Source organism: Colossoma macropomum, unplaced genomic scaffold (genome assembly GCF_904425465.1).
Source record: "Colossoma macropomum unplaced genomic scaffold, Colossoma_macropomum, whole genome shotgun sequence".
Taxonomy (NCBI): Eukaryota; Metazoa; Chordata; class Actinopteri; order Characiformes; family Serrasalmidae; genus Colossoma; species Colossoma macropomum.
The window spans coordinates 42,688,348-42,701,546 of record NW_023494787.1 but is presented as its reverse complement, the minus strand read 5'-3'; the positions used below and the strand labels follow the sequence as shown (position 1 = coordinate 42,701,546).

At 37.4% G+C, this 13,199-nt stretch overlaps 2 protein-coding genes across 2 annotated transcripts; both read left to right on the top strand.

The window, feature by feature from the left end:
- The first annotated feature begins 568 nt into the window (after positions 1 to 568).
- On the top strand, positions 569 to 3,377 carry LOC118806111 (GTPase IMAP family member 9). Its single transcript, XM_036567453.1, has 2 exons — positions 569 to 748; positions 2,352 to 3,377. Exons 1-2 carry the CDS (start codon positions 721 to 723, stop codon positions 3,374 to 3,376), a joined length of 1,053 nt encoding a protein of 350 aa, XP_036423346.1. The 5' UTR covers positions 569 to 720; the 3' UTR covers position 3,377.
- Positions 3,378 to 5,284: 1,907 nt separating this feature from the next.
- On the top strand, positions 5,285 to 12,818 carry si:dkey-120c6.5 (GTPase IMAP family member 7). The gene is made up of 4 exons (XM_036567452.1): positions 5,285 to 5,642; positions 9,114 to 9,200; positions 9,278 to 9,331; positions 9,429 to 12,818. The coding sequence occupies exons 2-4, from the start codon at positions 9,185 to 9,187 to the stop codon at positions 10,391 to 10,393; spliced, it is 1,035 nt and encodes a 344-aa protein (XP_036423345.1). The 5' UTR covers positions 5,285 to 5,642; positions 9,114 to 9,184; the 3' UTR covers positions 10,394 to 12,818.
- Positions 12,819 to 13,199: the final 381 nt, after the last annotated feature.

Below are 13,199 nucleotides of genomic sequence, written 5' to 3'. Positions count from 1 at the left end.
TATTCTGTTATAGAGCCAACTGAACCTAAATAACAATCAGCCTCTGGACTAACTGTTAACTATGTAATTGCAAGAACCCTCAGAAGTGTAACTGGGTGGATCTAATTTGAAGAGGGTAGTAATGTAGTTTAAAGTCAAGACAGATAAATCATCACAGGGTGTCAGAGGACAGGAGTAAGTAGTAGCATTTTCAAGTATGTTTGTTACATTACATCAAGTATTTTTGTCAGGAAAGTAATTAGTTCTGTTTGCTTGAGCAATAGCATATTATTTTACACCAAAACAAGAGGAGCAGAGCAAACAAACTTCACAGATGCTAAATGTACCAAGACGTTGCCCTGCAGTTCTATAGGGAACTGTTATTAAACAGGCACTTATTGCTAACCATCAAGGCCATAAAGGTCAAAATTAAAGTGATTTTGTTATGTGAAGGTCTGTGGGTGGGGAAGTAGATACGAAAGGGGTGCATGTATGAATGAGAACGCACTACAAATTCAATAAGCCCTTGCCCAGAAGGCATTTTCCACCCAGTACTAAAGCTCATGCAGTATCAGTAGGGAGGGAAGACTGAAGCCAGACGTGCAGTGAGACAAAGCCTGTTGCAGATTTATCTAAAGTTTCTTTGCATTGTGAGAACCTGAAGGTGCTTTGATTGAACAACCTTGATAATTAGCATAGACTAAGGTTGCTAACAGGTTGAATCCCTCTGAGGGAGAAAACATGATGCGAGGCTTGGCTAGGAGGGAAGGTAAGTTCCTGTTGTATGTGTCTGTCTCCATTCATATAACTGGGCAGGTGGAAGAAGTTGCATGCAGAGCTAAGGTTTCTTATTCTTTGAGTAAAAACTTATCACCTTCTGATTTCTTTCTCATCATCTCTTTGCCTACACTTCAAAATACCTATTGTTTACTGTAGCAAAAAAAAAAATGTATGTATGTATTTGACCTTTCCCTTCCTTAAATTGTTTTATATCTAAAAAAAATAATAATAAATATATATATATATATATATATATATATATATATATATATAGCAGTTAGCAACTTTGATATATATACAATGAACTTTGATATATATTGATTGAACATTGATATATATGGAATGAACTTTGATATATATACAATGAACTTTGATATATATGGAATGAACTTTGATATATATGGAATGAACATTGATATATATGGAATGAACTTTGATATACATACAATGAACTTTGATATATATGGAATGAATTTTGATATATATTGATTGAACATTGATATATATGGAATGAACATTGATATATATGGAATGAACATTGACGTACATGGATCGAACGTTGAGATGAAAAAATGAATAATATAATTCGTAAAATGTTTTGTTCAGACAGAGAGGGACTTTTGGGGTTGTGTGTGTTCTAGCCTTGCAACTCCCCTGACCCCCCACCCCAAACAGACTGTTTACATTGTTATTTAATGTTACTATGTTGTTGTTCTTCAGTTACAGTGTGTGTATGTGTTTACTCTGTTATTTTGTGTCCAGCTCAGAGTTAGGGAGAGTGTGTTTGTGTTTGGTGACACTCAGAAGAAAGAGTAGGGCTAGGAGTGACCTACCTCAATTTTCAGTTGCTTTTCAAGTGGCACTGTTTTCCCTTGCTCTCAATAAAAGAGCATTTTTCAAACAGAAGTTATGGCCTCATCTGACTCTTCTTCTGCACCATGTCAAATTATGTATGTATTGAAACTCCACCCATCTGTGTCTTCACAGCATATATCAGCCACTCTCAGGTCACTCTGTCCACAGGATCAATGTGTATAGATACTGGTCACTTTATCAGAATTCCCTTCCTTTAAGCTCCACCTGGAGTTTGTTAATGCCCATTTATTGATGTACAGTTCTTCTTGGCCATCCTCAACCCTTCAACAGCGACTTTCATTCAATATATATCAATGTTCAATCCATATATATATATATATATATAAGTTCATTGTATATATATCAAAGTTCATTAAATATTTCCTGTTTGGCTTGCCATAATATATATCTATCTATATCTATATCTATATCTATATCTATCTATATCTATCTATCTATCTATATATATATATATATATATATATATATATATAAAACAATAATATACAAAATATAAAATAAGTTCAAGCATAAACTTCAATTTAGTTTACCCAATGCTACAAAAATGAATAACTTGTACTTATTGGCCATTGGTCTCTTACCTTACACTGTAAATACCTTCAGGGGTTCATTTACTGAAGGATGTACTAATGATCAGTTTTTATTAGTGCATATTATGTAAAACAGAAAACTTTCTGCACAAAAATCTAATCACCACATTCTTGTGTCCACCCCAGTGATTGCTGAGACAGAACTGAGGATAGTGGTCATCGGTAGCAGTGGCCCATCTCAGTTCCTTCTCACCAACTACATTCTTGGAAGAGAGGAGTTCACTAAAGATGTGTGCAGCATCGCTGGAAGCAGAAAGAATGTGGGTGAACTTGCTGGGAGGCAGGTTGCTGTGGTCAACGCACCGAACCTATATGACAAAGACCTGTCCAAAAGCAAGATGAGGGAGGAGCTGAGAAGAGCAAAGTGTTTATCGTCTCCTGGTCCTCATGCCATCCTTATTGCATTTGACTTGGAGAAGATCTCACCAAACGACATTCAGACTCCCAAGCTGGTGATGAAGCACTTTGGAGAAAGTGTCCTGAACTATGCCATGATCCTCCTGGCATACGATGGACACCTAGGGGGCGCTGCCCTGAATGATAGGATCATGAAAACTGATTGGCACCTGCGGGAGCTCACTGAGCAGTGCAACTGCTGCTATCACATCTTTAGCAAGAACTGGAGGAACCGCAGTAAAGACAGGGAGCTTCTACAGAAGTTAGAGAGGATGATAGGAGCCATGGGGGGCCGCTGTTACACCAGCCCGGCCTACCGCAAGGCGGAGGAGAGCGTGAGGAAAGAGGAGAAGAAGCTGATGAAGAAGAGGGCCCCAGAGACAGAGAGGGCATGGAGGGAGCTGGAGAAACAGTACCAGGGGGAGGAGTTGCGTTGGCAGATGGATGCCTACAATGCCAGTGTGGGGGCTGAGATCAGGGCCAAAGCTGAGCTGGACAACACCTGGCTCAGGACTTCGCTGGCCATGGGGTTCGTGTTGGGGTTTGCAGCCGGGGCTACTATGGGAATGATTGTAGGGTCAGTGGAGGTGCTGGCTGGTATGGCAGTGGGCGGAGCTGTTGGAGGTGCTGTGGGTGGGGCAGCAGGGAGTGCTGTCCAATCAGCCATTGAGCATCTGGATGAAAGAGTGGGACCCCATGCCAACAACTTCAACTCAGCTTTTATTAACAGGTTCTTCCGAACACCGCGGGTCTGAGTTAGTGAGAGAGTACTGTGTTCTTCATATTGAAGTTGAGTCAGAGGTTCAAGTGACTGTGTCAGAAATCTTACTGTCATGCCTGTATTCATGAACACTGGTGGATATTTGATTATTCAGTAATCAACTCAGTTATGACATTTACATTTATAGCATCTTATTCAGAGCGACTTACAATCGAATTATATTACAGAGGTAATGTAGCATTAGGAGTCTTGCCCAAGGACTCTTACTGGTATAATGTGGCATATTTGCCCGGGTTTGAGAATAAACTCCAGTCTGTGTTGATCGCAGCAGTGTTATCCACTAGGCTATACCAACTGCTATATGTGTTCTATTCATTCAATCCATAAATAAAAGTACACTGAAGAAATGTCTTGCTGTGCTATTGTTTGTTAGTTGCAGTAAGTAAAAATTAAATCAAGAAAAAGAAAATGAGCTCTTGGCACTGTGAGATGATATTAATGTCTCAAAAAAGAATGCATATGTCAATTTCACCTGTCTATCAAACCTACAGTCTATATATTGTTACACAAGATGTTTGCAAAATCCTGTTTAAAACAATGAGAAATTGTAGTGCACAATATTTATTTAACACATATTGAGCATTATTAATTTCACCTGATTTTTAATTTGTGCATGTGAAACATTATGCTGTTAGCATAGATCAAGTTTAGCTTTCAAAACATCTGAGGCTAAGCATAAAGTTCACTAACCAGCTATTATCTTGCTAAGCCTCAACATGATCACATTTGTTTTGGGAAACCACGTGACTAAAAGACATTTTCACACATAGTCCAGCTTTTGCGCTCAGAAATATAAATGTAGCTCTAGTTTTGAAAACTTACTCATGCTTCTCAATATTGTCTTTCACATTGAGTCTAAAACTTATGGACTTGGGTGCTAAGCACATTTTCCAGTTGATTTTTCTTTTTTTAGGTGTTGCGGATGTGTTATTCAACAGGCTGACCGCTCAAAGCTTCGAACTGAAGCTTTATTTTCATTAACTTTGATAACTTCATCGCCAGTACTGCATGATGGGCACATTTTGTTATTACTTCCATGTTTCTTCCGTTTGTCCTCAGAGTGACAAAAAATCCATATCGAACTTGATGTGAAGAATCCTATGCGTGGAATATTACATTGACAATTTGGACACACATGTCAAAACCCAGTCAAAACATGAGAGAAAACCCATCTCAAAGATGATGCTAACTTCTGTAGCATCAACATGCAATTTTTTCCATCTCTAACAACCCATTTATTAAGCTGCCATTCGTTTTCAGTCAGAGACATATCTATGACATCCAGAGGGCCTTGAGCAGAGGTGTCACCTAATCAGTAGGAGAGCTTGTTTAGCTACATCTACCTAGATACCACAGAGAATTCCTGATTGGCCCATTTTCCACTCTTTGCTTGAAGAATTTAACACTTTTGTTTACGCTCTTGTGAAAATTTCATGATGAACTGACCAATAGAAATGCTCCAAAATTGCTTAGAATAAAATCTCTTTCCATTAACTTATATTAAAAGTACAGAATGTTTTTGCCCTCTTCTTTGAAGTTACCAATTTAAAGATACTTTTTTTCTTCGGACAGCGATAGTATTTTTTTCTATGGCTCCACTCTCCATACCAACAACTGAAACGTGCTGTTTTAGTATGTTTTGTTATTTGTAAGAGAAAACATCTACACAGTATTTCTCCACTTCTGAAAGGAGTTCCTCTTTCTCCTATCAATAGGAGAGCTGCTAATGTGGTGACAGAAGTGCTCAACTCCAACCACAGTCAGCTGCTTCTCAAATCAGCATGGTAACCTTTTTTTTTCGTTTGGGGCCTCTGCTCAAAAAAATTAAGAAAGACGCTCCCTCCGCCAGGGGGCAGTAACCACGCGTACAGCTGTTGGCGTACGTTTTAGTTTGCTTTCGATTTCACAGGCTGAATCTCGAATGACTCTTTACTGTACACAATTCCCAACTAGACACACGGCGCACTGTTTGGGTGCAGAATGCAACATTTCCCAACTCACGTACTGCACTAAATAAACTAAATAAGGAAGTAGGGCGCCATTTGGGATTCAGCCACACATTTGCGTTGCTTAACATTTGCGTTCGTACTTTTTAAATTATCTTTTATTTAGTCTGGTTTTGCTTTAATATTGAAAAGGCAAGGCTACTCAGCCCTCTGTGCTCAGATGTATCCGGTTAAAGACGGCTGAAATGTTTTAGCTGACCGACTGGGCCGACTGGGCGATTAGCCCCACCACAGGTATGTTTTCAATAGCAGAGCTCTCTCTGACACTGTTGTTAGTAAAAGAAAACGACCGAATTGGTAGCAAACTCAGCCGCAAACAGGCTGTACGGTGTTTGTATAGTGACTGAAAGCTTATTAAAAGCCTTAAGTGTAACGTTGGTGGTTCTTCCCAACGAGGTGATCTGGAGTGAGTGATCTTAGCAGAGTTGTGATGTTGATAGCTCACTATGTTGTTGTGATCAGCAGGTTTTATTTGTTTTATTTGCATTAAACAGCAAACATTACAGAAATACGTACGTTGTCAGGGCCTGCAATAAGGGAGGGGTAATAATATATAAGAATGATGAAATATAGTTTTCAAGTATATAAATATAGTTTCACTTGATTTGCATAGTCTTCTATAGTCCCCTGGGTCATTCTGAATTTGGAGTGGTGTTTCTGGTGGATACAGTTAAAAAAAATGAGTTTTTGTCATCCCAAAACTAAAAAATCTCAATATGTCAATTAACATCTCCTATTACCATATATGATCATATATCATAAAAAAGGAGAGCTTAATTTCAAACATATTGTGCAGTCACTGTGACTCCAGTGACATTCTGGTTAAAACTGAGGATTATGTCAGGTGACCTTTTGCAACTATTTAAAAGAGTCCTGATAACACCAGTGGCCAAAATCTGTCACAAATAAATTAAAATAACACATTTTTAAATGTAGTATAACATTAATGATATAAAAAGTAACCATGAATCTTGTTTTCAAGTAAAAATGGAAAATTGATTTTGTGACAGGCTGTTTTAGATATGCAGAGTGACTATGAAACAGGCAAAAAAAAAAAGGAAAATCAGAGAAATCATAAGGGAAAAGTATTTTTATCATCATCATTATCATTATCATCATCTTAGGTCATACTGACTTTTGGAGCTGTGCCTATTATTTTAAGCATCTTTTTAAGCCCTGCAACCTTTGTGACATGGTTTCCCCTCCAAATAGAGAATGACCCAAATACAGATGTTCAAATTGTTAATAAACTATCAGTTGATTCTAACTAGTGGAGGGGTTAGGTTTAGGTTTTAGACCAGGGTTAGGGCTAGGACCAGGGAGAGAGTTGGGTTTAGGTTTTGAGTTGAGGTTAAGGTTAGGATTAGAGCCAGGTTTAAAATTAAAGAAAACGATGGTCAATTTAGTAGATATTTAATTGAATATAGCTTGGAAGTACATTATCTACAAAGCATCTAAAGTGGACTATCCAAATGAAGTGTTACCAAAACTAAAAATATATAAAAAAAATATATCTTGGTCTAAGGATGATTAAAGGGTTATGATGACCTACACCAGGGGTCTCCAATATTACCTGCAGAGGGCAGGTGTGGCTGCAGGTGTGACTGATTAAACAAGTAGAATCAGGTGTGCTTCAGCTTGTTTGGAGTGAAAACCTGCATCCACACCGGCCCTTTGCGGATAAAATTGGACACCCCTGACCTAAACAGTCCATTTAAAGCAAATAAATTAACAGGTGGAGCAGAATATTTAGACACGTCAATACAATTTTATACAAGTGTAACATGACAGACCTAGTCAGACACTTTAATAAGAGGCTTTAATACAAAAGGTATTGGTAAGAATCGTAGTCATGATACAGGCGTGGGTCAAATCCAAAATAGCAAAAAGGCAAAACAGAGCAATCATAACCAGTAAGGAAGAGACAAAAGACAACAATGAAAGATCTAGAAGAGAGTCCAATAAACCAAACGGCCAACCAAAAAACACAATAGAAACACTCAGTAGTTCTGCAGGAGAAACAATACCTCACAATTTGGCTAAGCTAAAGCCCAGGCTTATAAACTGAATACATCATATGACATTAAACACTGGTGTAGAGAATCAGTACTCAGGAGACTTAGAGTGCTGATTAGTTGAATGAGGAAGCTCAGTCACATGATCTGCCAAGGAGTTCTTGGAAATAGAGTCCTTGTGTGAATTGAGGCTGGAGGGATGCGTGACAACAAGCTTATGCTACATCACTATAATTCAATTATAGCATGATCTCCTTTTTTTTTTAAATTTTGTTAGAGCTAAAACTCTATCAAAGATATCTGTCCAGTGCACCCCCCCCCAGTTTCTAATCATTGTAGAGTTGGCTTTGTTAATCCTTGCTGTCGAATGCTGTAATAAAACGTAACCATGATTCAAAATGGATTTCTTTGCAGCTGTTAAAGCTGTTTATAATATTCTTCATTGACTTTGAGTAACATTACAATTATAATCATCATTTAAGAAACACGTGATAGGTTGCTTTACAGAAGACTTGTCATGTAAATTTGACACCTTGTGTAGTACAGTATCCCATAGTTTTAGCAACTTGTTCACAATTATAAAACATATGCATATGTACCTACTGCTTTAGCACTGCAATTCCAATAAAGAGGACTGAACAGGCGCTTCATCTTATATAAAATACAGAGGGTGGCACAAGCTTTGTGTATAACTTCATAGTGAATTAACTGGTGTACTAGATTGTTAATAATAATAGGGATACCTTCCCAAATCCACTCCCAGGTTAACTAGCATGGACACAATTCTTTGATGTGATACTAACTTGGAGTTTATGAGTCAAATAAGCAAGTAATCTGTTGTAAGTAAATGAAACGATTCCCTGTGAGATTGAAGTCAACCACTCCATTAATAGGTGCCAGTTAATCTTGAGGTTTGATAGCTGTATTAAAGTTGTTTCACCTAAGAGTGCGATTAAAAAAAACAGTTTTTTTCTAATACATATAAATCCTAGACCCTCTGGTAAAAATAATAATAATAATAATAGTAATAATAATAATAATAATAAAAACATAACAGTAAAAATCTTCCACATTACAGATTTGTATTAAGATCAGAGGAGTCAGTATAACCATTGCAAAATAAATTTGAATATTGCAGAAGTTAATGGTGATGTGACATTTAGTTTAAAGTTTTAAATGTTCAGAGGTAATCTAAACATGCTTCTCTTTAAGGGGGGGATTCCACCAATGTCTGCATAATTCCATCATTGAAATGTAAAACAAGTAATTTAAAGTGGTTTGATGTGAAATGATAGGAACCAGGAGTCCATTTTATTTACTATCCAAAACGGTAAACCTATACAAGTTTTTATTTGTAATGTTGATAATAGTAAAATAGCAGTAAATCTGAAAAAAATCTTTGGGCACTATTTTGTCATACAACACCCTGCATGTACATCCAAAAGACATAAAACAACATCTCAGACATCAGGCAGCATTTTCATATCAATTTTGTGTAATAATCTCCTGTGCAGTAGCTTTGAGGGGCATTAAACTCTTCAGACGTCTGGTTTCTATCACCGCTGTGAGGAATCCTGTGACTCCACTGTGAACAATTTTATGCCAAACCACTCTGAATGACTTTGTTTACATCTTGACAATTTAACAATGCAGTTTTTTTTTAAATGTGTGTAATTTTTCTTTACCACAGGTGCCTATACAGCTTCTTTGGCAGCTGGAAGGACATGATATTGGAGTGACCATACTTTAAAAAAAATAAAGATGGCGTCAAGCAAAGGTAGGTAACATTTTGACTCAACATGAATAAACATATTCAACACTGCTCTAATTGAAATAAATTAAATATTCCTCCAGGCCAAGACCCTCCTATTAAACGGCGTAGGCAAAGCATAGAAAAACCCCCTACCAGTGAGTTGACAAACTGTCAAAATTTGCACAATTGAGGTTTGTTCATTTTAGGTACTGGTAACTGATGACTTTACATCTCTCTAAAACTCTTTTGCAGTGTGCATTGGTGACACTTCTCTGAGAATAGTGATATTTGGCAACACTGGTCCTCATCAATTCTCTCTCACTGAGTCGATTCTGCAGAGAGCTGTCTTTGATGGTGTTGATCCAAATGCTACACTAACTACGAAAACATCAGGACATGTCCTGGAGAGAAATGTGATGCTGGTCAACACCCCAAATCTAAACACTCACTGCTTAGCACAAGAAACTCTTAAAAAGGAGTTCAGGAAGTCCATCTGTTTCTCCTGCCCTGGGCCACATGCAGTCCTCTTCATTTTAAATCCCATAGATGTGCCACCAGATCCCTATGGTGTTTTCAAACCGGTGGTGCAGTACTTTGGAGAAAGTATCCTGAACCATGCCATGGTTGTTCTGTATGATGAAAGGGAGCTAGTGGACAGTGAGACTGAGATTGAAGAACTGAAGGAGTTTATCCAGAAGTGTGGTCAAAGATGCTTCATCTTCAGTGGAGAGAAGAATAGGGAAGAGGGCAGCATGACAAGACAACTCTTTCACAAGATTGACCAGATGGTTTCAGAACATAAGATCTATTCCAACCCGGAATTTAAAGATGCAGATAAGCGAATTAAGAAAGAGGAAAAATTCCTTGAGAAAGAGAGACAGAAGGAGGTCAAGAAAATGCTGGAGGCTCTCAAGAACGAGCATTCAGGAGAAGATTATGACAGAGAAGTGAAACTTTATCAAGAAAAGATGCACTTAGAGAACAGAGAGAGGGCAGAGATGCTGATAGCAGACAGGCTTGGCTTTACTCTAAGACTGGTTGATTATGCGGCAGCAATAGGAAAAGGAGCATTTGTAGGTGCAGTGTTAGGCATAGTGATGGGGCCTGAGGGTATGGCTGTAGGAGCAACAGTTGGCGCAGCTCTTGGCGGGGTACTTGGAGGAGCTGCTGGAGCAACTTGGAACTACTTTACTGGTGTTTTTGCAGATGTCCGTTGAGATTTCACTTAAAGGGCACTTCAAAATAAAATTTATTTCATTATTAGTGCTAATATGTCCAAAGGTAAAGTGTTGAAGAATGCTGTCATTTCATTTTTTTTATTTCATTCTGTAGCGATGCACTTGTTAAAGCTTCACTATGAAAGATTGTTTTGTTAAAATTTAAAAAAGTAGCTTTACTAAGTCAGGAGGAAACAACACACAAAAAAATGGTAGCTGCTGCAAATCATCCTGTAAAGCCTGAAATGATGATTTAAAAGTCAGAGGCGTAAGGTTGGATATGGCAGGGTTTTTTCAGGCCACATCATACGTCATAGGACATCTTTACCTATTAACATCACACACATACTGATGAAGTTGTATGGTTACAGTAGTACATAATTCTAACATCCTTAGAAGACACATCCTTCACCAAGTGTTGTCTGAATTCTCTTTGAATGCACTTTAACATGCTCACAAACATCAGATTCATCCCTTTGGGGAAGGGGTCTGAACCACAAAAAACATTAAATTAAAATATGCTCAAATTTGCCCTTTGAAGGTATCGGAGTCAGAATGGAGTGGGGGATATCAAAATGGATTGGGGGTAAGTATTGCATGCACACTGCTGAAAAAACAGACAGTCCAGCAAAGATATATATTTATCCCATTAAATAAAGTACGAAAAGCCAGACACAAACCAAGCGAACATTTCATCTTCTTGCTATAATCAGTACTAATGAAGCAACTCTCTCAACCTACTCCTTTTGTTAAGACCCAAATTGACCTCACCTGTGTAAGTTCTGCTAGGGACTTCTTAAAGTGACAGTACAACAACTAGAGGGCATACTCAGCTGCAAAGATAGAAATCAAATACATCAAAAACTATTTCAAAGTACAACATATTAATCAAATATAGCCTCTGTTTTATAAAAACAATTAAGATAAAGATCCTCATTCATACCATTAGGACACAGAGATAAAAGTTCACAAATCCAGTAGGCCTGTCTCTGTATTAATCTTTTGTCCTGATCTCCCCCTCGTCTTTGCAACAGAGCTCTTTCAATGCCCAGGAAATCTGAAAGAAAATGTTTAGCAGATTGAAAATGATGAAAAACAGAGGATGTGTCAACCTGTCTGCGACTTGCACTCGTGTTCAGTTATTGTGGTCCGCAAAAGTCGTCCAGTTTTGCCAGCATACAATAGAGAACAAGGACACATGATGACATAGACAACGTGTGAATCTACAAGTTATGAATTGTCTGATCTTATATGCTTTCGGAGTTTGAGGGTGTGTAAAAGATTTACATCACACAAACTGAGAACAAGAGGTACAATTATGACAAGGAATTATGACAAGGAGAGAGTTGAGTTGCAGAAGGGAACGTGTATTTTCACACAAAATGGAGGTTCTTCAGAAAAGGAGTAGGTTGAGAGAGTTGCTTCATGAGCAGTGATGATAGCAAGAGGCTAAAATGTTTGCTCGGTTTGTGTCTGGCATTTTGTGCTCTGTTTAATAAAATAAATATATATCTTTGCTAGGCTTGTCTGATTTGTCAGCAGTGCGTGGGTAATACTTTTGCCACTCTAAAACATTAAAGTCGTACAAAATCATACGTCCAAAGTATAACATCTACAGTAAACAACTTTAAACGTGTGTTACGAGATTTGAGTATCTGCGTTTAATGTAGAGAGCTGCTATAAAATGTTAACACTCACCACTGTTAGCTTGATGCTAACGTAACAGGCAAATTTCTATTACCGGGCTAGCAGAAATTAGCATTATATTTAAATTAGCCTGAAAACATGCGTGAACCAGGTGATCCTGGATATCACATCTAAAGGCTCCAGAGATTTTTACTATGTTTTTAAAGGTGAACTATTCTTGGGCACTGGAGTAGCCCCAGTAGTTTTTGATATCCTGGACATCCATTTGAAACATATGAAGTTATAGTTTAATATTTTTTATATCATGTGAGTATGATGAGTCCTGAAATGTCCTTAAGATACTAAAGGGAATTCCACCCATTTTTCGGAACATTTCTTTTTATTTAAGTGGTTAAGATGTCAACAAAGTCTTTCAGAGTGGTTCAATGTGAAATGCTTCGTTCAAAACTTACCCAATCAGAACTGTTCACAGTGGTGGTGATAGGATGTCCAAAGTGATGAATGCCTCTAAAGATCCCTCACAGACATATATTACATACAATGGTTATGAACACACTGCCTGATATCTGAGTTGTTTTACGATAGTATGGAGAAGTTTTCCATTCATAAGTCCATTCATGCTGGAGAGATATGTTCAAGGTATATGGAAAAATAATCCTCAAAAAACGTATTTTTAAGGCATATCACTGTTGTACTCTTATCAATACTACGTATACAAACTAAGAAGACATGTAGGTTTTCTGGTGATTCTGGATAGCAAATAAAATTATTACATTTGCGTTGTAGACATCACGACTCCTGGTTCACCACCACTGTAAAGAAATAAAGAGTCTTGAGCATATCACATCAAACCACCCTGAATGACTCTCTACAGTTTAATTTGTTTGCAGAAATGCAGAATTTCCAATACATTTTCTGTATATTTTATGCTGAAGACATGTTTGCCTGTATGTGTGTATGAGTGTGAATGCCAAGTTGTGCAATTTCTGAATGAGAAATTAAACACACTGTACATAGCAATAAAAACAAAACATATATATATATATATATATATATATATATATATATATATATATATATATATATATATAATATAAACTTTTTCATCTGTTGTAATAAATGCAAAAAATGCATCTGCTTCTTGTCTTTCTTTTTCACA

What these genes read in the sequence shown, in the direction of transcription:
- LOC118806111 (XM_036567453.1), top strand. Translation starts at nt 721, where the DNA reads ATGATGCGAGGCTTGGCTAGGAGGGAAG. An exon ending in AGGCTTGGCTAGGAGGGAAG is followed by an intron (nt 749 to 2,351) that starts GTAAGTTCCTGT and finishes TGTCCACCCCAG; the next exon opens with TGATTGCTGAGACAGAACTG.
- si:dkey-120c6.5 (XM_036567452.1), top strand. An exon ending in CATAGAAAAACCCCCTACCA is followed by an intron (nt 9,332 to 9,428) that starts GTGAGTTGACAA and finishes ACTCTTTTGCAG; the next exon opens with TGTGCATTGGTGACACTTCT.